The sequence below is a fragment of the Podarcis gaigeae genome (assembly GCF_964106915.1).
Source record: "Podarcis gaigeae genome assembly, chromosome: Z".
NCBI classification, from domain to species: Eukaryota; Metazoa; Chordata; class Lepidosauria; order Squamata; family Lacertidae; genus Podarcis; species Podarcis gaigeae.
In genome coordinates, this window is record NC_139691.1 from 30419489 (window position 1) to 30444732 (window position 25244).

General features: G+C 39.4%; 1 protein-coding gene across 6 annotated transcripts; it reads left to right on the plus strand.

The window, feature by feature from the left end:
* Positions 1-210: 210 nt before the first annotated feature.
* ZNF711 (zinc finger protein 711) lies at positions 211-24181 on the plus strand. 6 transcript variants are annotated; one of them, XM_083722153.1, is made up of 9 exons: positions 211-491; positions 5074-5171; positions 6666-7196; positions 15377-15535; positions 16016-16162; positions 16875-17012; positions 18614-18661; positions 19480-19623; positions 21377-24181. In XM_083722153.1, exons 2-9 carry the CDS (start codon positions 5093-5095, stop codon positions 22552-22554), a joined length of 2424 nt encoding a protein of 807 aa, XP_083578279.1. In that variant the 5' UTR covers positions 211-491; positions 5074-5092; the 3' UTR covers positions 22555-24181. The 6 variants fall into 6 exon arrangements, with proteins under 6 accessions (XP_083578279.1, XP_083578283.1, XP_083578281.1 ...); XM_083722155.1 differs by lacking the exon at positions 211-491 and adding an exon at positions 541-1374 and having other exon boundaries at positions 18617-18661; XM_083722152.1 differs by lacking the exon at positions 211-491 and adding an exon at positions 544-1374.
* Positions 24182-25244: the final 1063 nt, after the last annotated feature.

Here is a 25244-nt window from a genome sequence, read left to right on the forward strand (position 1 = left end):
ATAAGCAGAGTTTGGATGGCCATCTATCACAGTTGCTTTCGTTGAAATTCCTGCATAGCAGGGGTTAGACTAGATGACCCTTGGGGTTCCTCCCAACTTTATTATTTGATCTCAGTGAACGTAATTAGTGTGTCGAGGATTATAGCCTAAAATACTTTGGCTTCAGGGTGATTAGCTGTTTCCTATTTTCAATGGGAAACTCTCCAGTAAAGGAGAGCAACAGCGCCATCTTATGCGTCCGAAGCCCAGCTGAATATTCAGCAAGGCTTGGGGTGCGATCCGATGGATTGCCGACTTAAAAAGCAAGCCCACTGGGTTCCACAAGGCTTACTCCAAAGTAGCCCTTGGTTAGGATGGCAGCCGCGACCCCTTTGCCAACCGCTGAGGGGACAAAAGATTCCTTAAAGGGCTGGCCAGATACAACCGCGGCGACGTTTAAAAACGAGTTGGGGGAGCAAGAATCACGACTTGCACATGAGAAAAAGCGAACGGTAGAGAAACTCAGTTGTGTGTTTTTTGTGGGGAGGGGGACACCTGCCATGTCTTTTATTGCCTCTTTGAAATAACCATTCGACGCGTTTTGAGGTACCAAACTCAGTTATCGTTTATTGTAACGGTGATGAAATGACCTGTTAAGTTCCCGTGTTTTTTTTTTTGACTGGGGCGGGTTTCGAGATCAGAACTCCTGCCGTACCCACCCACCCCCAAAAAATCAGGTCGGTTATTTTCCATCATTTATTTTTCTGGGGTATCGTCAAGACCACATCACCCCTCCTTTCTGGTCAGCGATGGCGTGAAGCGACGGACCACCGAGCGCTCGCGCATCTTCGGTGGCCGCGATCCTCCCCCCCCCCCCCCCCGTCACTGCAGTCAATCCAGGGCGCCTCTCGACTGGCTTTTGTTTTGCTTGGGCTCCCCCCCCCCCGCGCGACAACTAATGGCAAGGAAAGTACTGGCATATAGAAAGCCTCATTCGCTTTTGCTACGCATGCTCTGGACACCAGCGGCGGCGGCAGGGTCTCAGAAGATGAGAGAGATGGGGGGGTTAAACAAGATGAGGGGGGCGCGCAAGTGCGCGCGGTTGATGCTTGCGCCTGGGTGACGTGTGTTCCAGCAACGGCTGGTCGCGAGACTGCTGGTGGTTGCGTGGGGGGGGCCGAGGGTGAAGAGAGAAAGGGAGGGGGGAGTGAGTTTGCGAGTGAGCAGGCCGCGCGCGCTCCCGCCCGCCTGCCGTTTCCTACCCTAGCCTGTGATTGGTGCAGGCCTCGGACCTGGCGGACCCCGAATGCCAGGCCCCGAAAAGCGACAGCCGAGGCGGCCGGGTCCTCGGGCCTGCACTCCCCACCCGCTCGGGCCCGAGCCCGCCAAGCGAAGGTGAGGAGGAGAGCGGCGGCGGTGTGGGGGGAAGCGGGGAAGGGGATGTACGCTCAGCCGCGGCAAGGGAATTGAGCAGAAATTCGATTTTATTTTTTAAAAAACGGGGAGGCGGCGGGGGAGGAGGCGCCAGGCCGCTTAGGCCCCGGAGCAGGCCGCGCCCCGAGGCCTACAGGGCCGCTCATCTAAACAATCGCTTTTTTATTATTTAAAAAACAGAACGAAGCAAAAATACGAAGCGTATGAACCGGCTCGCGCCTCACAGCCAGGCGGCCGCGAGCGAGCGCTCGGGCTTCTCCCCCTCCGCATACTGCTCGGCCGGGGCTGTGGCCGGGCCCAAAGGCAGCCAGAAAATGGCGGAAAATAAAATGGCGCCCGTTGCAGCAGAGAAGCGCAGCTCGGCAGAGGCCCTCGTCTCCCTCCACCTTACAGAAGCTCTTTAAAACACGCGCGTACACACATACACACACATGCCTGCCCGCCCGCTAACTGACACCCAGCGGCTGTAGCAATCAGACAAACCGTCCTCCCTCTTGCGCCTCATAGTGCCGCGGGACGTAGAAGCACGACAGAAAAGGGGGGGGGGGGAGAGAGAGAGAGAGAAGGAAGCGGCGGCAGTCCGGTGAAGACGAGGCCCGGCGATGCGGGGAAAGCGTTGCTTTCCCACCTCGCAACTCCTGCTAGGGGAGCTGTCCCTGGTGAAAGCCGCCTCCCGCCTTCCCCGAGAGAGTCTTTTGTCTCCCACAGCCGACGGGCCCCTTCGCTGCCGTGCTTCCTCTCGGGCCCCGCGCTAGGCACCGCTGGCTCCCTGCCCTCCCTCGGCCGCGCAACACCGCCCCGGGGAAGGATGGGTACAACCCCACCCCCTTTTGCCCGACTCGGGCTCCAAAGCGCCGCTTTATTGTTTGCTCATCACGGGCGCTGATTGGAAGCGAGAGGAAGAGGAGGGTTGTGTGTGTGTGTGTGTGTTTGTGTGTGTTTGTATATAGTATGCGCGTCTTCGTCCCATGCACGCGCATTTCCCCAGCTGTCTGTTGCGCGCTGAGGAATAGCAAGCTAGAAGCCTTATAGAAATGAAGCATATAAATTTAGGTAGCAAAGCAACGCGCCTTGGTCTCGAACATGTGTTTTTGATTCTCATAAGCAGTCCGATCTCCTCTGCATGTTTACTTTTAAGTTCAGTTGGAACTCACTCGCCCGTGTGCTTTAGTTTTGCAGAGCTTAGCCTGTTCGGGTTTCCTGGGAAATGATTCAGAAAAAATCCCAACCCAATCTTTTGACATCCTTAAGATGCTGCAGATTTATGCTATAAACTTCAATGGCCTAGAGCCTACTTCATCGGATGCATATGATTAAAAACATCTGATCTTGTGTTCCGCTGCAACAGGCTTTTTTTGCTGTGGGAAGTAAGTGCAGCTGACATTCAGTAGGGCTGTAGACCTAGATTTCTTACTGCAAGCAAGCATAGTTTATTTTTACCCGAGGAAGTATAATTTTGCATCCACAGTCTTCATTGGGTAGGTCAAGTCCTTTTCCATATATGTTTGTCCTGGACATTTCCATTTGTATTTAATTGTGCAAAATGCCTGGTTGTACAAAATAATTGTACAAAATTTAGGTGTTTCTTTATTAGCACCTGTAATTCCACTCTTTAAAAAGAAATAAAGAACCATCTGATGTTTAGAAGACATCTGAAGGGAGCCCTGTTTTTAACGACTGATGTTTTAATGTATTTTTTATCTCTTATTGGAGGCCACCCAGAAAGGCTGGGGAAACCCCGCCAGATGGGTGGGGTATAAGTAATATATTATTATTATTATTATTATTATTATTATTATTATTATTATGCCTAATGGCAGCTCTGTTGACTTGGTCCTGCTTAGCTCATCTGCTGTGCTGGTTGTTAAAGTGGCGGGCGAGACAATTGCAGCTGCAGCAGCCACTTAAAAAAAACAACAACTACCTGCAAACATTTGCTGCTAACAGCTGAGTGACTCAGAGTTACTGCTGTTGACAGGGATGTGGTCTTGCCCAGGAGGGACTCTATATGCCTTGCAAAAAGATGGATCCCTCATGAGTGGAATGCTTGCAGTGCTATTTATTGCCCACCCTGCAATTTCAGTACCCAGATGTGGCCCTTTAACAGAAAGATGTGCCTACCCTTGCTGTGGACATTTCTTAGGAACAAGTCCCCATTGAACCAGGGCTAGCTCCAGGTTTTTCTGAGCCTTGTGAATATGACTTTTGGTGGGTCTCCTGTCACTGTCATACGCTCTTCTCACATATAAAAATGAAGCAACACATTCACTTTCTCACACAGACGGAACACTTGTCCTGATCTGCTAGATTGGGTACTCCTCCGAGGTGGCACTCCTTTTCATACAGTACTGAACAAGGCTATTCAGGCCCTGCTCAGTTAATTTTACCTGTAAACATGCATTGTTGGAAGAAAAGGGGAAATTATCTTTTGTGTGCATGGTCAGAAGGTTAAGCTATAAATAAATATGTCATAAGCCCCTGAAATCACATAGGTGATATCTTCCATTCCCCCAAGTTACTCCTTGGGATGTGGGCAACAAATGGAAGCCTTAATTATTCAGCATAAGGCAGGTTGCTACTTACTGCTCCACAAAGTTAGAGCATGGTTAGTAAAACGTAAGAGGAAAGCCCTGTTGACTGGACCATCTCGGGGCCATCCTTTTTCTCACACTGGCCCACCGTGACTAAAGGATGATTAGAAAGGAAGGGTAGGGCAATCAGGAAGATTCCAGTTTGTCTCATTCAGACACCGGGATTCTGGTGGGATTCTGGTGAACATAGGCACAAGTGTTAACAATGCTGAGGGATATACCATGCGTTGATTCATACCTGTGTGAGGTGCTACATATTCCTTTTTTATGTAATAATACATTTTATTCAATTTTAAAAGCTTAAACACATTAACCTCAAATTCAAGATATGTTTCTTTTGCAAAACAAACAAGGTGACTTCCCACCCTTACCTCTGTGCTGTTCTTATTACCACCCATATTCTGTTGTATTATATGTCAAACTATATCTAATACATGTTTCCTTTGTTACATTTATTGTCATTCTCAATCCACTGCTCATAGTTCAAATCCTGTTGATAATTTTGAGTATAGTTTTTTCTCAAATACTGCGAAAAGGGTTTCCATTCTTCAATAAAAAGTTGGTCACTTTGGTCTCTCACTCTCAGCTTCACCAGTTCTGCATAGTCCTTTAGGTTTGCAACCCATTCCTCTTTGGTTGGGACTTTTTCTTCCTTCCAATTGTGCACATATAGGATTCTGGCAGCTGTCATTGTGCAGGTATGTTTATGGACAGAGAACATGAAATGGTCTTTGTTATGTGGTGGTAAAATTATTGCTGCAGCCTTGTCCCAGTGGCTTTACACACCTGTTGCATGACTCTTTACTATTTCACACTCTATAAATGTGCAAAAACTGCAACAAAAATCGTTAGCTGTCAAAGCACAAAATAAATGTATTATTTTATCTCCCCTGCCCTACCAGGAGAGGCTGAGGAGTCATGCTGATATTTGCTCTTGGTGTAAAGTCTAGTAAGAAGAAGATGCACACATGCACTTGCTAAATATGTGTGCACTGAATTCTGTATGAAACACATTCTAAGATAGTTATGTTACTACAAGTAGTAATTTCTATTCACTTTCTTTTCTCAGTTTGTGAGCATAGAAGATTATGGATCCAGGTGGTGGAAGTCTTGGGTTGCAGACACAGGAGTCCAAAATGCCTCACACTATGATTATGCAGGATTTTGGTAAAACAACAACAAACTTTTATTTTTAACTTGACTGTTTACTAATCACCTGCTGTATATTATGAATGAATAACGAATGGCATGGGTGCAAAACATGGCATAGGTAGTAGGAGAGGAGCCTGAGAGTCGCTGTACCACAGTGGGTGGCTGACACTTTTGGCTACTTCTTCTGCGTAGCAGTATTGCTGGCTTGCTGCCTTAGTAGACCAGAGGCATGGGGAATGTGTATGGACTGCAGTATACACAATTGTTTATAATATTCTTGTATTTAATTTTTGAAATAATGGAATCCGCAATATTAGATGGCAGTAGAGAGTTAAAAATATTTTTTAATCAGTTGTATTCCATATACTAGGAAAGCAATTCTATAACTAGATCTGCCAAGATGAGTGGGTTAGGATCCATAAAATCTTCAGCTCATCCAGGAGATTCCAGCACATCTAGGTTATGCTGGTTTAACTCTCTCATTCATTGCACACCAGTTTATCTCCCCCATCGCAGCTCAGCTGTAACTCAACTGACTCACTTGAGCCCAGTGGATCTTAAGCTGGCATAAGTCTTGTAAAAATAACATGGTGTGTGCAGAATTAGAGAGACTTAGGCTGGATCGTAACCTGTTCAGGTCAGTCATGTGATCTGGCATAAGTCAAGCCAGCAAAAAAGGTACTATATCTCAAAATATATATATATATTTGTAAGGCTTGTTTTCTCTCTGCCAGACTTAGGGCAGTAACTGTGCGCCTGAATAGCATTTGAATCTGGTGTAACTTTCTGGTGTAAGCCAGTTAACTTATACTGGCTTGCTTTACACCAGCTTCTTGTGTATAGAATTGCTCTATAACAACCTAAGCATGTATACTCAGAAGTAAGTTCTTTGTACTGATTTTTAATCTCTAGTAGGTGTGTTGTACTATAGCACAAATACTTGCCAAAGTTGATCATTATATGCATAATAATATAATTGAACAACTTAATTGAATTCCTTAAGCATTGGGTGATATCTAGGATAACACAAGAGGGTGCCTGCTCCTGTAGTGGGATTTCTCTTTTGTCTCCTCACCCTGCGGTTTTCATGTGCACCTAAAATATGATCCAGAGGGTTGGATGACTCTTTAGAGCAGATCTTGGGGGCTGGAGAATAGAAACCAAAAACTTCATTGTGGTAGTGGAGTTTTGTTGCACAAGCAAGCAGACATTATTGAATGTCACAATTTTTTCTGAATATGGTTATCAAATATTTCCAGCAAAACCTCCCCTTCCCTTCAGAAGACCAGACTTCACATGAGCTACTGTCACCTATCCTACCTATGGGGAGGATAGCTCAATTACAGAACACTCTCCTAATATGCCCTCTTTAAACTAAAATTAAATGTAATGAAAGGTAGGAGAGTAGTTTGTCTGACTGCATTCATTCTATGTATTTCTTAGATGCATAGTATTGTTCTACAGCAATATAACTATTAATACTTTATCTCATTTACATTTGTTTCATAGTGGCTGGAATGGCTGGTACTGCTCACATTGATGGAGATCATATTGTTGTGTCAGTTCCTGAAGCTGTACTCGTTTCCGATGTTGTCACAGATGATGGAATAACTCTTGATCATGGCTTAGCGGCTGAAGTTGTCCAAGGACCTGATATCATAACCGAAACCGATGTTGTCACAGAAGGGGTGATAGTTCCTGAATCTGTGTTGGAGGCTGATGTAGCTATTGAAGAAGCACTAGATACCAGTGATCATGTTTTGACTTCAGATCTAATTACAGAAACTGTTAGAGTTCCTGATCAGGTTTTTGTGGCTGATCTTGTTACGGGCCCTGATGGTCATTTGGAACATGTGGTACAAGATTCTGTGTCAGGAGCAGATTCTCCCACAATGGTTTCAGAAGAGGTTCTTGTAACCAATTCAGATACAGAAACTGTGATTCAGGCAGCTGGCACTGTTCCTGGTTCTACAGTTACTATAAAGACTGAAGATGATGATGATGGCAAGAGCACATCTGAAGACTACTTAATGATATCTTGTAAGTTAAGGTTTATATGACATTTGAGTCTGTTCAGACTAGAAGTGATCCAGTGATGAGAGGTTATGAAGTATAATTGGTTGTTAGTTTGAATATAATTTTCCCAATAAAATTTTGGAAGAAATAGCATTACAACCGTAAAATACTCAATACTGTTTAAAAATGGTTTCTAGTTAGTAGCGGTAGGTGGCTAGTGTACATAAATCTTTATCCAGTTGTACCCCTCTGCTTAAAGAATACTGTTGGATTGAGAAGAGGCTCCCATGAGCCAAAATGGAAATTTCTGCAAATTCCCCTTTCTCCTGCAATTATTCACACTTCCTACTTCACTTCCAAAGGGCTCACCAGCTCTCTTGAGCAGATTTTGGAGGAGTTGCAGAGGAAAGAGAATTTGAGAAAATAAATTCTACCTTCTCTTTCTGCTAACAGAAACCTCTTAGATCAAAGAGCCTTCTATCAGCAGAAGAACACGATAGGATAGAATACAGCTCACAGTGAGATTTTGTTTTCACAGTTAAAGAGGTTTATGGGAACAGTACAACATTCTAATATATATATATTCTTGGAACCATGGCTGGGAGGACTTGACAATTCTTATGAAAGACTCTTCAAAAACAAAACAAAAAACTTCCATAGCAGTGCACATACAACACTTCAATTCTTTGCATTCTTTAGAACACATTTCCAAATGGAGTACTTCAATGTTAAATAAGTAGACATTTTTAAAGGTTAATTTGAAAACAACAACAAAAAACTAATTTTATAATGGGCAGTTATGGGAATTAGTAGATCCCGAACGCCTTGGATCCCGAACGCCTTGCAAGTCTAACATTTTGGCTCCCAAATGCCGCAAACCTGGAAGTGAGTGTTCCAGTTTGCGAACATTCTTTGGAACCTGAACGTCTGACGGGGCTTCCATGGCTTCTGATTGGCTACAGGAGCTTCCTGCAGCTAATCGGAAGCCATGCTTTGGTTTGTGAACGTTTTGGAAGTCGAACGGACTTCCGGAACAGATTCCGTTCGACTTCCAAGGTACATGAATTGAAGATCGGATAGTAAGAACAACAGACTTGTGGCATCTTTAAAGACTTACAAAATTACCATGACATGAGCTTCTGTGGATTATGACCCACTTCATCAGATGCATGCAGGGTTTTCTGAGCTAGAAAGATGTTTGTTTGTGTTGCCGTTAAGGTGCCACCAAGACTCCTTTGTTGATTTTCTGAGGGAAACTAACATGGTATGACAACTGTTACAAGGAAGACATCAGTCTGTGTAAGCTAAAAAAAAAAAACCCCCACACAAATAATGAAATATCTCTTTATTTTTGTTTTTGATGTTTGTGATGTTCAAACACCCACAGTGGATTGCTAGCTCTTGATCCATATGATAGCCCTGCATGCACAGTACTGGTAATCCTATGCTACCCATTGCAGCTGTTCTTTAGGGGTAACATAATATTCCACTACCAGCTTCCTTCAAAAATCTGTTATTTTATTTAAAGCAATTTCTAAACAACTTAAAATTGAAAGTCTCTAAGTGGTATACAAAAATGCAGACATGAAAACAGTAAAAACGAAAAGTATCATAAAAACAACAACAAAACCTAGTAATAACAGGGTCCAATCTTATTCTTATTGCTTACTACAGTATAGTAGGTTGACAACGTTTTCGTGGTGTCACGCCACTTCCCTTAGCAAGGATTCCACCACCAGTAATGTCATCACGGCAGTCTGGATTGGTGGTGGAGTTTCTTACAAGCAATGTTTAGATTCACATTGTGGGTCATGCTGTAGACCACATGTTCAGAAATTATTATTTGAGCCATAATATGGGTGGCTAAGCCACATCATTGTATGCTGGCCAAAAGTTACCTAGTCCTGCAATATGGTGCTGCATAGTTTGCTAAAATTAAGAATACATTCCTCTATTGAGATAGAACCTAGGTAAAGCAAATTTAAACTTACTGAATAAAAGCACAACTGTGAAACTACGTCTCATGGACTTCTGTGCTTGGTGTGACATCACCAGCATAGTCTATGCTGAGACATCATATGAATTGAGAGCTGGCAATCTACAGTGAATCTGAACATCTCACATCTGGAAACAGCTGAAAAGGGAAGTTAGAGGCGGCAAATATTACCCTTTTTCTTCTTTGGTAAACAGGCTTTTCTGCAGAATTTCTCTTGCAAACAATCCCTTCACACTTATTTGTGCTGAGAGCAACAATATAATATAACTGGAATTTACAGAATTTATTCAGTTTCTTCCACTAATGGGTTTACTATGTGGACCAGACCAGAAAGTAATAGTCCTGCAGCTATTACTTTAAAATGAAAATTTTGGTGAGGAGAGTTGTGAGATTATTAATGCATGAAACTGAAATTTCTTCATTTAGTTCATATCTATATGATGATGTCTGTGCAAATCTTGTTACACCTAGGTATATTTTGTTGAGAAAGAAGCATGGGTTGAAGGAGGAATCCAAAGTGTGCATATTGAATGGAATTGACATAAGTAATTAACTTAGATGTCAAGCTATGGTTGATCGATACAGTACATTTGTCTGAAGTATTACACACACACACACACACACACACACACACACACACAAAATGGTAGCATCCCTTAAAATACCTTGCAAGAGTTGAAAAATGTGAGCACATTTGCGACATTTTTATTTAACCCCTTGTTTCCAATATTTTAAGCACCTAACATGTCTCTGTAACAAGGGCTTTAAAAAATGGAAAAACAACAACAGTGTGATAAATTAATGTTTTGTAACCACTTGTAAGGTCTACCCGAAAAGCAATATATAAACACCTTAAATAAATAAAAATAACACAGAACGTTGATAACTACTTCAGAAACAGTATGTTATTTCCTGACTTCCTGTGATTCCAGCTGAAAAGCTTTCTTTTCAAGCAGCTGTTTTCAGTAGAGTTTAACAATGTAATATCTACTTAGAAGTAATCCTGTCTGAGTTCAGTCAGGCTTACCAGCACTTACTTTCCGGTAAGTGTGTGTAGGACTGTATCCTAAATGTCTCCTCTGTTTGCATCCGACTAAATCCATGTCACTGTTCCACATTTTTAAGGCAGCATGTTTGGGAAAGAAATGTTAGTACAGTGGTACCTTGGTTTATGAACTTAATCTGTTCTGGAAGTCTGTTCTTAAAGCGAAACCATTCTTAAACTGAGGCACGCTTTCCCTAATGAGGCCTCCCGCTGCTGGTGCCCTTCCACTGTTTGGATTCCGTTCTTAGACCGAGGTAAAGTTTGCTAACCGGGATACTACTTCCAGTTTTGCTGAGTTTGTAAACCAAATAGTTCTTAAACAGGACTGTTCTTAAACCAAGGTACCACTGCACTCCCTACTGCTTGAACCACCTGAACAGGGAAGAGTGTTTTGTCTGCAACACTAGACATTCTAAAAGCAGAAATTATATTCAATTAAAATATCCTACATTGCAGACATTTTGTGACTGGATGCAAACTTTATTATGTTTAAAGGACTTTGTTAAGCAGGTGTTAATTTGTTGTGTGGTACACACCTTTGAACCATGGATGATCATTTCAAGATACTACTTCATTATTATATTGCCTGTTGTAATGCTGCTGCCTTTCAGGCAAGACTTAACAATTTTAAACAGAAGTGTTTGGGAGAGAAAGAGAGGTAAGTTATGTGTTTTTTAATGTATTACAATAATGCTGGTACTAATGTTTTACCTGAAGGTACTATTTTTGTGATAAAATATTTTTCCTGGCTTCCCCCCACCTGCCACGCTATATAGTTACTATTTGATAGAATACATTTATATAGGATAAATGGGCAAGAAATGGTGAAGAATATAATTACACTTGACCACTGGAATACTTCAGTTCTTATCATCAACTCAGTGACTTAATGTCTAATCTCATCTCATTCATAAGTCATGCACTGAAATTTACAGAGGAGAATTTTTATTTTTTTTAGGAAGGAATTCAGCAACCTCATTCACCATATTATGGCTTGCTAGGACTGTGCAAACCTACTTGTTTCAAGAGAGGAACTTGTACCTCCTTTGCTTCTCCTCGGTCCTTTCAGCATAGAGTGGTATCTAAGCCAGTGTTTCATTTAGTATGTCATCAGAACCAGGGATTGTGGTTAAAGTCTCTCCTTGTTAGCACCTTTGTCATATGTGATCCTCGAATGAAGGGTGGTATAGAATTTTTTAAAATAATAATAATAATATGAAAGCCATACAACATGCTAATTACCTCTTCTTTTGGTTGTTATATTTTGTATTTTACTTTTGGGGAGTATTTCCTATTCTGAAAACCAATAAAAGTTTTTCTTTTTTTTTTAAAAAAAAGATCTCTCCTCTTTAACTACAATACACACCTGTAAAACAACCTTGGTGGATAAAGAGGAGATACCTTCACCTCTCTGGTTTGGATGACATGCAAACCACTGGTTTCCAACATTTTGGCCTGAAGGAACATTTGGAATTTTAAGAAGGTGCTAAGGGCACCAGTCAGAAAATGGCTGGCACTTCCAAAAGAGCAGAAAAAGAAACCAGACAGGAATAGAACATGGTTCAAAAATGGAGGAAAAGCTATTCTTTTGTGTTAATTCGTTAGCAAATAAGTTTTGAAATGCTTTCTACTTTTCCAAACGCTGTTAAGTCTTGGATGTTATGTTTGTTGCTGGTGTGCTGCTGTAGATTAGAACTGGAAAATAAAATATAACTGAATCCTGAAATAATTTTAAATTACTATAGCCAGCCATATACATACATAGCCACAAATAAAGGCATGATGCTAGCTGGCAAGCCCTTTTCTTTTCTTTTCTTTTCTTTTCTTTTCTTTTCTTTTCTTTTCTTTTCTTTTCTTTTCTGGCTATCTGCATTGAATAGAAAAAAATAGATAGACAAGGAAAATAACAAAATGAATATAAAACTCATCACAGTAGGCATTGAACATTGCAATGCTTGAGGTTGACTGTCATTTCCCCCCCCCCCCTCAAAATTAGGGCTGTATGAGGAGATAATAGTAATGTTTCTGGCCTTTGTACTGAACACTCCCTTCTGAAAACATATTGGGAGCAATCCTTGCTAGGCACCACACAGGAGGAAAAGTTCGTGATGATAATGATGCCTCTAAAATGCACCCCCAACAACAACTTGGAAACAATCAGGAAAAATGTGATGATAAAAATAATGACTCAGCATTACTACTTCCACAATTTGGGAATAGCTAGAATTAATTTATTGTTGTTATGACACCTCTGTAATGAGTCCATCCTACAACTTTGGGACAATCCATGTTGTAGGGTATGCAGCAGAAACAAGAAAAGGGTTACCATATTCACACCCACTCCTGTATTCAGTGGAGGCCTCTCAAGCAGCTTTCCGCTGCATGTTCCAGCAGGCAAACTAAACAAACAGTGCGGCATCAGCAGGATTCCCATAATTTTTTCCTCACATTTTCAAAAAGTTGTTCTATATGGCCCATAGGCAGTTATTGGGGAGTTGCTTCTTCTACTCCCAGTTTTTAAGCAGTTCAAGTGGCTACCTGCATATTGCTCTGTGTGGCTGGAAGGCAGCAAAACAAAACAGGACAGCAGTTATGTGGATCCGAGGACTAGCAAATAAGACAGAAGTAAGAAAAATACTAAAGTGCAGGGTGAAATGTTATGTTGCCTAGTATCCAAGCAACTCATCAGTCACAGCTCTGACTTCACTCATTGGCTAAGTACACCAACAGGTAGGAGCAACTAGATTGGTTCATTTCACAAAAATGTGCCTGCCCATTTTTCTTCACTTTTTTTCTCAGCTAGAGATTAAGCATTGTCATTTTGTTTTTGCTTATTCCTATGCATTTAGCATCTCAGGAACTTTGAATTTTTTTATGGCATTCTTTGTCTTATGATTCACATTTATGTTCTTACTGCGTTATACTTGTTCTCTGAGAATTATATTTGATGACTAAAATTAAACCAGTGCATGAGAATTTGCAGAACCGGGCTGTTCTCCATCAAACGGGGTTTTTCAACCAGAACCTTGAAAGAAGGAAACAGAAGAAAAAAACAATAGGCAAGGCACTAATGTTATCTTCAAAAACATCACGTTTTATGCATGCTTGCCATCTTTTAGTTTTGACATTTGAGTACACATCTTCTGATTGCTGAATTATCGCTTCACTGTTAATGAATAGTCTGAAATTCTTAGGCTTTCTAGCCACAAGCGTTTACACATTACTTTTTATCACTAATATCCTCTATAGAGAATATTGCCTTTTTAAAATCCCACTGTGACATAGGTATACTGATTATACTGATCCATGTAATTTTAAAAAGAATAATAAATACTTTGCATTTTAAAAACAAGGGACTATTATAGAAGAATAAAATGTTCATTGTTCCAATCTGGGATTAGGTTGTCCATTGTGAGTAGTTAAGGAGTTATTTATTAACCATATTTTTGAAAGAACAACTCTTTTTTTGTGCTGGTGGCACGATCCTCCCTTCCTGTGCAAATTGGAGGAGATCCCCCAATAATGCAGTCTCCCAAGTTTTCAGCATGCACACTATTTACTCTGATCAGCAAAGGCTCCCATTCTGCTTGCCAAACTTCTCAGCCTTGAGTCCAGGTGTTAGGCTGCAGTCCTCATCATTCTCAACCACTGGTCATGCTGGCGGGGATTACAGAGGCTGCATTCCAAAATCTGAGGACCAAAGGTTGGGGAAGGCTACTCTATGCCACAGAGATGCCCTCTCTCACAAGCAGGTTGCAGGTTGCATAAGGAGTGATGGATAATGCCCATTTTGCAAAAAAAAAAAAAAAACAAAAAAAACCAAGCACCCATGATTCACCATAGCATTACTGATAAATTTAAAAACAAAAATAGTGTTTAGCTTTTTATTTTTATTTAGTTCTGTTTTCAGTAGCTCCAGCAGTATTCTGATTCATTCACAGATTTCTGAAATACCACTTTCATCAATGACACCAAATACTGCTGCTGTTCAGCAGGTATCATTAAATGACATCCAGCACAGGCAATATGAGCACACACAAATTTGCACTGTTAAATTCAAGTGTTACATATCATTAGTATATGTAAATATGTATTATGTGAAAATGAGCCCTATTTGCCTATTGCTGACCAATTGCAGAGAGGTGTCATATTGGGCATTTAATTCCAAGTTCCAGCAAAGGAAATTTTACTGAATTTTGTTAGTTTAAAGCACCTTGACTTGATGATACTTCTCATAGTATTGAAAGGGAATAATTGGTATGTTGTTTATGAGTTCAGAATTAAGCTCAATATAGAAGTAGTGTTCCAAATCAGCAGGGCCATATCAAATGCTTTCTTTCATTCTTCTTCCTGCGCTTGCACTGTAAGTCTAACTCAGGTTAGGATATGCATTGGCACTGGCCTGAAGCATAGTTAAACAAGATACAATGTGGCATTCAACACTAGTCTTACTCAGGGTAGACCCACTGAAGTTAACATACATAATTTTAGTGGGTCTATTCTGAGTAGGACTTGGTTGAATACAACTCATACTGATCAATATCTAGAATTGTTTAGCATACTTGAGTTAAGAAAGAACCCTCATTAGGCCAACTGTGGTTAAGGTTAGTTTGGCATAAGTTTAATAATGCCTGTCGGGAAGGGGTATATTGGAGTGATAATGCTATCCTGTTTTGATTTATAAATCTGAAGTGTTACATCTCTCCTGGAGTCTTACATCACCCTTACAGGGTGACTTGCTAACATTTATACTGTTGTTCTGTCACTCTGTCATCTTTCAGAATGCTATAGTCTGGAAAGCAAGCCACATCTTGGATTTGTTTGATATTTTGAAAATCTTGTAATATTTATGGAGAAAGGGGCAGCAATACAAAAACAACTCTGAGTTATTTGTTGCTTAATCAGACATTATAATGTAACAGACACGTTTCTACAGTGTGCTTGTAATTTTTGGTGGTGAAATTTATTAAAACAGTAAAATAAAACAAATCTATTCATATGTGAAATATTCACAAAACAGGCAAAATAAGGTCTGCATGCCAGCTTTATATTGCAAATCATGTTGTGTTTTGCATATACGAGCTAAGAACAATTGAGCAACATTGGTAATACTTGCTTCTTGCTTCCTTCTAACTGGTTTTTATTGTTGTTTGTTTTTTATAGTGGATGATGTTGGGGAAAAGCTAGACCATATTGGAAACACACCTTTAAAAATCAGCACTGAGGTTTCACATGATGATGTATCTAAAGATGATGGTTTTGGTTCTGAAGTCATTAAAGTTTACATATTTAAAGCTGAAGCTGAGGATGATGTGGAAATAGGTAAGTATCACAACTTCTGATGTTGCTAGTTTGTAGTGTTTACAAAATCCAGTTGCTTACATTGTGTAAAACAAATACTTCTTCGTAGTGGTTTCCAATTAAATTCCTTCCATTGTCTTTCATAAGGGAATCTAAAATAACTAAGATACCAAAACAAAACCATGAAAACTCTGCCCATAGATTACATATAGCTTGAAGCACCCCCAGCTTCTGCCTTGGCTATCTCACTCAACTTCCAGAACCAACCCCTTTCCCCATGCCCTTGAAAGGACTCCTCTGAGTTTGTTCCTTTCTCCCATATGTCCAACCCATGACAATTTGTCATGCTAAATGGAAATTAAAATGCTGCCTCACCGTGCTGTCTTTCCTCCCAATGACAGTTGTTGTCTTGTTATTTCATCAAGCACACAGAAAAGAAATGAAACATTTTACTGTTCCTATCAAAACGTTATCAAATAAAAATTACTTATTCTCTTCAAGGTGGAACAGAAATTGTAACAGAGAGTGACTTTCATAATGGGCATTCTGTAACTGGAGTTTTAGAGCAAGGCAGCGTCGGCAGAGTACAGCGAGAGAAAATGGTTTATATGGCTGTTAAAGATTCCTCTCAAGAGGATGAAGATATTGGTAAGAATTATATTTTTGTGTGGCTAAGAAAGTAATATTGTCATTTCTGCCCCCCCCCCCACAACCACTGTGAACATGAAGGGATTTTATCCCTATATTGTTATATGATTATTTTATACTTAAAATGAGGATAGAGATCCTAACACACACACCCCGCCTAAGTTACATGCACCAGGCCACAAACAAGCTGAAATTCAATCAACTGCAAATGAGAGGTCATTGCAAACCTTGTCACTTTTGCTATTGTTTGCACTATATTGCACATCATGGACTTGTGATCCGATACATATATGGGCAGTTTTCTTTGAAATGCAATCATCAGCATTTTTATTTAGAACTAGGTGCAGCCTGTACTGCACCAACCTTCCCATCAGAGCTTTTTCCTGGTATGCACATTGACGCCACTAACAGGAAGTCAGCTATGTAGGTGTGCCCCTCCCCTCTTGTCTGCTCCTGCTGAGAAACAGCCCCTACCAAGTTAAGTGGGCTTCTTTCCTATGAGATATGTATCAGTTTGTAGTCTTGAACATAGAGGGGAAACTCTTGATGGCAATTCCATGAATCTGGCGTTCTGATTTTGGATTTTCACAAATAGATTGGTAGCTTCTGCTTTAGGAGATAACTACTAAATCAAATACGAATTAATTGAGCAAAGCTGGAAAATCGCATATATAGTGTCATTAATTTATATACCCTTTAAAACTAAATATAGGTTGTGCTGAAATAGCTGATGAAGTTTACATGGAGGTTATTGTTGGTGAAGAAGAAGCAACATCGCTGCCTGAAGCACAGCTGGAAGACACTGGTGTGAATAAAACTTTTGTTCCTGTTGCATGGGCTGCTGCTTATGGTAGGATGCTAGATTATGACTTCATGAGAGTCCCTTCTCTCCTTTCTAATTGTACTAACCCATCTCTGCCCAAATAATAATTTTAACATTTAGTGGACATAAAAGCATAATAAAACATATTGTACAGAGGACCTTGGATTCATTTTAAAGACTCTCCAGAGTTCTTTCTGCCTTTAGCAGTTCATGTGGCAATTGAAATGAAGCTTTCAGAATTAAGTCTTAAGTTTTAATATTTAATAATAGTAAGGGAACTTCAAACACTTGCTCAAAGAACCCATTTTCATGCACGTGTCTGCATATTCTGTTTGTAATTATAGGAAATTGTCAGCCCACCTACACTTAGACTTGCTGCTCCTAGGTTTACCCCTGTGCTACCCATTCTCTTTTTCCAGAAAATGTTACAAAAATGGCTGAATTCACCTAATGAAATTAGAGAAGCATTTGAAACCCAGATCCCCAAAATACAAATATATATTTCATTTTTTAAAAAAACCTCTCACTAGATGGCAAATTCAAATGGTGTTACAAATGTGACAAAAGTCATATGCTATCTGACCACTGTACAAAGCAGAGGTCCACAAATACTGTTAACACACTTTCCATACCAGACAACAATTTAATTCTGGTAGTCAGAATTGGGGGTATGGTTTCCAGAATAGAAAAGCTCTTATATTTTGCCCTTTTGGTTTTTTAAAGTGCCAACATTTTCACTTTTAAGCCCAAGTCTGCTGCAATATAGACTGCTGTTATGTCTTCCATCCTGTCCCATGTCCTCACAACTGGCTGAGCAAGAGCATAATTTTTAAACTTCCTTTTAACTTTCCTCATTCTGTTTAGTTCCCTCTTATATATATACGCTTGTCTGAATCTTTGCACTGGAATAAAAGATTGTGGCAAAGGGAATACGGAGGGTTAGCCTGTAACTTGAAGGCCCTAGTTAGCCAAACAACCGCTGATGTGTAGCAATGTGTGCACATACCTATGTTCCTATGGGAAGGGACGGTAGCTCAGTGGTAGAGAATATGCTTTGCTTGTAGAAGGTCTCAGGTTAAATCCACAGCATCTCTTTTAAAAAGGGATTGCAAGTAGAAGATGCTAAAAAAGACAATTATCTAATACCCTAGAAAGTTACTGTCAAAGTTGACAAAACTAGGAAAGACTAATAGTCACACTCCGTGTAAGGCTGCTTCATATGATTCTGACAAATCAGAGGCTCAGTGCTAACAAGTTGTATGGTGTTTCTGTTAATGCTGTGAACTAATGTGCAAATGTTATTTTGTAGAATAGCTTCATACAAACATTCAAAGGCTAGTTTTTTTTTGTGTGTGTAATGAAAAATAATAATGTAGACACTACATTTATGGCATAAAAAAGATGAATGTCTGGAAAGCAGTGACTATTAGTAAGTTTTATTTTTGAAGCAACTGACAGCAAATCATGTATCTAAAGTGAAAGTTAGTGTGAGATTTGGGGGGGGGGTGGTAAAAAAGTAACTTGGAAATAGAAATGATTAGCTTTGTTGTTTTCTGTGTTGGACTGCTTTGAAATCATCATGCAGTTGGAATGTGTGAACTGTTTCAATGAACTACCTGTTCCCCTAGGAGATGATAGAAGACTTCCCCGGAGGTATGAAGACTGTCAAACAACAGGTCAGTAGATGAAGAATTGCTCATATGTCTAGTATTGCAAAGATGTTGAGAACTACATTTAGGCTTCATCAGCAACTATATAAGAATTGGCACATTAATATTAATACAGCAGATAATTCAATGTAAATGAAAACACAATTATGATATTAACCAGCCCCTTGCGTAGGGCTGTCAATAGCCCTTCTGTGACATTCCCAAAACAAACCCTCTTTCCTTTTAAACTTGGCACCAGCTCTTACAAGCAGCTAACTCTGTTTCATTTTTGGATGAAATACTCCATTAAAATGCTAAAGGAAGCAAGAAGAAGCTATGCTGGAGCAATTTTTGTGCCTTTCTGCTCTATACCCAGTGCTGGATCCGGTGAATCTTTCATTATAGGAGTTCTTTTCAATATGTTACCTTAAGTATGTCTACTCAGAAATAAACCCCACTGAGTTCATTGAGAGTTACTCCTAGTAACGTGCATATGATCACAGCCTGAATGTGAGAATGATGTTGGCTGACATTTTTTTCATTTATTAATTCAAAGTATTTCCTCCTGTTCTTCACAGTCTTAGCTTCAGAACAGCTTGTGTAAGATGAATAGAAACAAAAGCAAATCATTGCTTTCTGTGTGTTGTATTAAAAATATATATGTAGCTATTATCCAGTGTGTGTTTCTAGCATCTTATGATGAAGCAGAATCCCATTGTCCCAATCTCAGTGCAAACACAATTGCAACAGATGGTCCTTTCTCTAAACAGCTTCAGTGTTCAAAATAAGCTCTTATAAGGTAGCCTCTTGCCACATTGTGATGCGTATCTGGTCTTTCACATCAGGAACCAACTTGGATGCAAGATTAGAAAACAAAAATGTTAATGCAACACAATTCCTGCAAATCTGTGATAGCATTAGCACAAACAGACTGCTTAAACAGAAAGCCAAGAAAAGGAGGAGAGGGGAAGCAAGGCAGTGGCAAACAGGTAAAACGACTTCCTTGGCTAGCTTTTACCTACTTATCTGTAGCTTTTAGCATTCTTAAATTAGAAGATAAAAGTGTAGTTGATTCCGTATTCTTACAGTGTTAGGAGTTTTTCTTTTTTGGGAAAAGATACCTTACGATTTCATCCAGTTTTCTCTTATCTTATTAGCTGCATAGTCAGAAGTGTATTTCCTGACTTTCTTATACTACAAGTTCATGTAGTATTTCTGCAGTAGCTAAGTTCTTGTTATAGTAACATAGTAGGAGGCATGTGGATTGGAAATTTCTAAAAGGTAATTTATAAGAGATTATTTTTTGTTGTGTTGCACTGTCAGCTTGTGCATAGCCAGCACAAAGATTTATTTTTTTTAGCAAGGGCAAGGAACTCAGTGCATTTTTCATTGTAGAATTTACACAATATTAGACTACAGTGTAGTCATTATGGGACATAGTCATTTGCACAGCAGATATCCATGTTTCGGTAATTCAGCCACTTACATTTACAGTTTTCTTTCTGAAAACAAAAATAAAAAGTCTCCGCATAAAAATTCCAAGGAAATCAACTGAATTTTTCAATAGAAGTACTTCTTTACCCCAGCCAGTGTAAAATACTGGAGTAAAAATGTCAAACAGAAACTATCCAGGAATACATATAAATACCCAAACCTTGGAGATGTTTGTGTGTGCTTCTAAACACCATGGTGCATAGAATATGCCTTATTAGGAAGTTTTTTTATTCCGGCCAACTTAACGTGTTGGTAAAAATGTCCCACGCCATTTTTCAAACAAAAACTGATACAGGGAAATAGACTTAACCATCATCCTTCTAGCACCACACTTTTTCACTTTGGAATATTGTACTACCCTGACTTTGGAATTTTGGTTGAGGTGGTCAGTTGTCTTTGAAAGCCATCCATGTTGTTTTTCCAGTATTGTTTTAGGACTTAATCTCCATACTTGTTAGCCCAAATATTGATGACAAGTGTTTTGAGCTTATCCAGCTAGAAGCTTGCTAAGTTTGAAGTTCTTAGCTTCAGCTTTGGACACAAGAACTGTCTTTCATTCCTCAGTCTCTTTTGTAAAAGTGTTAAATTTCAGTGCCTCTTGGTAAATCCTCAGAAGTGAAGGCTTGTTTAATTGTTATCAGCAGTAAATTTCAGCATACGTTGACAAAATTATGAAGAATTGAAAATATGGTTGAATAATAGAAAGTGAAAAGACTATAAGAATTATAAGCAATAAATACAAATTCTAGTCGTAATAGGATTCTTAAGATCTAGTGAATGGGAGAGAGGTTGACCCTAGAAGAGGGTGATCCAACTTTGTATGCCTCCTCTTTGAGACTGCGGAAGCACAGATTTTGAAAATGGCAAAAAGAATGTTCCACGAATGTGTTGAGACTGGATCCACAGAATTCAACCCACTCCCACTTCACTGATATCCTATTGAAATCAGTGGGAGGAAAACTTAAAAATAAATAAATCATAGCATAGGAAAGGAACATTAAAAAGGCAAAATGTGGGGGCCCAATACTTTCTCCCCTGCTGGCAAGAACCTAGTTGGTCATAGGAAAAAGCAATTAATCTGCCTTTAGTTCTCACTCTCCCACTTTTGGATTGCTCTGTTCTTTATTCAAAACATTACATGATTGGTGTTTTTTAAAAAATGATACTGTGTTCTGCTTCATTGATGTCAGAATCATTCTTTTTCTTGTTACAATTTATTTCATAATATTTTCTGTTTGTTTAAAACAGCTGTTATAATAGGTCCTGATGGACAACCCTTAACCGTCTACCCTTGTCACATATGTGGGAAAAAATTTAAATCCAGGGGATTCTTGAAAAGGCATATGAAAAACCACCCAGATCACATGATTAAGAAGAAATACCAATGCACAGACTGTGATTTTACAACTAACAAGAAAGTAAGCTTTCATAATCATTTGGAAAGCCATAAGCTCATCAACAAAGTTGACAAAACGCATGAATTCACAGAGTACACCAGGCGATACAGAGAAGCAAGCCCACTGAGTTCAAATAAACTGATCTTAAGGGACAAGGAACCTAAATCGCACAAGTGCAAATATTGTGACTATGAGACAGCAGAGCAAGGACTGCTTAATAGACATCTGCTTGCGGTTCACAGCAAGAACTTCCCTCATGTTTGTGTTGAGTGTGGGAAAGGATTCCGCCATCCTTCTGAGCTCAAAAAGCATATGAGGACCCACACAGGGGAGAAGCCTTACCAGTGCCAGCATTGTGTCTTTCGTTGTGCTGATCAGTCCAATTTGAAGACACACATCAAAACCAAGCATGGTACTGACCTGCCCTTTAAATGTGAACATTGTCCGCAGGCTTTCACAGATGAGAAAGAACTCCAGCAGCACACAGAGTTGTTTCAAGGGCATAAGACTCATCAGTGCCCACATTGTGACCACAAGAGCACCAACTCGAGTGACCTGAAACGGCACATAATATCTGTTCACACAAAGGACTTTCCTCACAAATGTGAGGTGTGTGAAAAAGGTTTCCACCGTCCATCGGAGCTCAAGAAGCACAGTGAAACGCATAAAGGTAAAAAGGTACATCAGTGCAGGCACTGTGACTTTAAGACTTCAGATCCTTTTGTACTTAGTGGGCATATTCTCTCAGTTCACACTAAGGACCTGCCTTTCAAATGCAAAAGATGCAAGAGAGGATTTAGGCAACAAACTGAACTGAAGAAGCACATGAAGACCCACAGTGGAAGGAAAGTCTATCAATGCCAGTATTGTGAGTATAGCACTACAGATGCATCAGGCTTCAAGCGGCATGTCATATCAATACACACAAAAGACTATCCGCACAGGTGTGAGTACTGCAAAAAGGGATTCCGTAGACCATCAGAGAAAAATCAGCATATAATGAGGCATCACAAAGAGGCCCTAATGTAACATATGAGCTGTAGAAGAAAACGGTTTAGAAACTGTGATCTGCTTAATTGGGGAAGAAAACTCTCATGAACTGTTTCTCCTGGTTTCAAAGCTTGATATTAAATCATAACTTTACATTCTTTGTATTACAAGTCTTTAAAAGTATTAGGGTTGACAGGGGATCTCATAGCCCTATGATTGTTGCTCATCAAAACCTAAAGAACACTATAAAATGCAGAGATGAATGTTTGAAAAGCTGCGGAAAGAGACCTTGAATGTCTTCTGTTTAAAGTGTTATATATAATTAAGCTAAAGAAAATACTAAGACCGTTATCTTAGCCCTTTATCAATAACGCCATTTATATCCTTAATGAAAACTGGGGGTGGGAGTTTTTGGAAATGTTTGCTATGGCAAGTCTACAATATGCAGGTAGAAGTCAGTTGCTTTGTCATTACATTTTTTAACTGTGCTGGGAAACCAGAATTGGTTAGATTTTGAGATCTGTCTTTTTTTGTTGTTGTTGTTAAAGCAAACACACATTTCACCAGGAAACATAGTTTCCTTCCTTTATTTAGGTTCAATGAGCAATATTTAAACTTTTTTTCCCAGAGCTACTGACCTATGTTATCGCAGGATATGGTGTTAAAAATACAGCATTGTTTTTGAGCTCAAAAGGTGTTGTTCAGTACTAGGATTGAAGATGTGTGTATATATAATTTCCCTTTTTATCTGAAAACTGCAGTTGAATGTTCAGTATGGCACATATAAAAAAATTACCTTTTGGCCGATCTAATTATTATAATATTTTTGAAAAAGAATAAAAAATTGATGGCTGCGGCTGTTGGTGCTATGATTTGGCACTGTTTTTCTTGCTATTTTACTGTTTTCCTTTTTCAAAAAAGAGTATCAAGATTACATTAGTTGGAAATGCCTAGGGAATCTTAGGGGGCAGTGTTCCTGGCAAGGGTAGACTACTGTGGTCCTTCCTTGCAAATTAAAAATCTTTCCATATAGAAATGAAAATTGCACCTTTTAATCAATTCATACAAAACATATACCATACTATAAACATGCATTTTCAATCTGTAAGAAAGTTATATATGCAGTATTTAACCAGAACAATATGCTGCCGCTAGAGTTTGGAGGTGGATCTTCAGTTTACAGTGTATACATTTGAAATATGCATCCCTTTAAACAATGCTTTGTGTTAGCATGCTGCAAATCAAAGTGGCGCTTAATATAACAAGCTGGTCTAGGGCTATTTAATAATTAAAAACTGTTCATAAATGTTATGCATATAATGTGTACTTTTTTAAAACTTTTTTTTTAAGTTGCTTTATGTTTGCACACAGCTGTTCACATAATAAATTGTAACTTTACTTCATGCTACTATATTGTGGCTTTGTGTTTCAGATAATGTTCATACTTTGTTTTTGCACCAGATGAGAATCAGTTCCTTGAGAATAAATTTTTTTTATATTTCTAAACTTCAGAAAGTTAACTTTGGGAAACCTTGTGTTTTATGTGGCTGTAAAAAATGATGTACACGATGTAAAATAAGATTGTCACTGTTATGTGGGACTATTATTTCAAAATGTGTTACTCATTGTAATGAGCATACAATAAAATGCATCTCTTGCACTCCAAGCTTCTTGAAAAAGTTTGCATTCCTTGCTCAGGCTACATATTTGTTTTGCTTACTCATCATTTAGTTCAAATTTTAATTGTTGACATCCTGATCACTGTTTTTGAGGATTTATTGTAAATCACAATCACAGTAAGCGCCAATTTTTTTTAAAAAAAATTGTAATTGATTAAGAGTGCAAAGACAGAACTCTCATTTACAGAAAAAGATAGTGGTTAAGCCTTTTTTCATTTAATTGTTAGTGTGTGATTTTAAAAATTGTGTTCATATTCAGTCTTGCCTCTTAAATTCTATTGAGTGAACCAATATTGCCCGTTCATTGAATCTGCAGTACTGTAGTTGACTGAGAGCTGGAACAGTGATATTGAAAGCAGACAAAAAGTACAACTAAATTCATTTTAAGCTCCACCCCTCCCTTTAGTGTTTTTGAAGAACTTGTTGACTAAATGGCATCACCTCACTCCTGAGTGTGCACTGTATGTGAGTTTGTGCATGCATATATACTACTAGCAGGCTTGTGTGGAAGCAGGCAGCTTGCTCCCATGGTTGCACTCTGATCATAGTGCAAGTATTGGAACAAGGCTGTTCAAAATAACAGCAACAGAACAGCTACCCTGATTTGGATCAATGCCGGTAGAAACATAGCAGGGTAAAACAGCTTGCTGCATCTGCCTGCGTGCTCCAAAAAGGAGGTACTAATGATATCTCTGCTTGGCAAATGCCACACAGCATAGGGGGGTGCATTAATTTTATTATGAAATAGCATTCCAGTACTGTTTTTATATTAAGTGACCTTGCACCTAAAATTTAAATTCACTTAACTTGAAAATAAGCACCAATAAAGTGAGACTTGCTGCAAAATAAATTTGGAAGCATATTTAGGATCAGGATGTGTGTGCTTGTTCCATGTTTCTAATGTTAACATTTAATTTTGCTTCCTAGTGCTTTCCATAACATGGTCTTGCAATACTCAAAATTGACTCTGCCTTCAAACTCCTCCCTTTCATCAGCCAGTGATTCGTAGAAGTGAGATGCGCTGAGGGAAAGGCTAATTTGCACATGAGC

Coding starts and splice junctions, on each gene's coding strand:
- ZNF711 (XM_083722153.1), top strand. CDS start 5,093: ATGGATCCAGGTGGTGGAAGTCTTGGGTTGCAGACACAGGAGTCCAAA. Junction 5,172..6,665: donor TATGATTATGCAGGATTTTG/GTAAAACAACAA, acceptor TTTGTTTCATAG/TGGCTGGAATGGCTGGTACT. Junction 18,662..19,479: donor TGAAGACTGTCAAACAACAG/GTCAGTAGATGA, acceptor CTTTCACATCAG/GAACCAACTTGGATGCAAGA.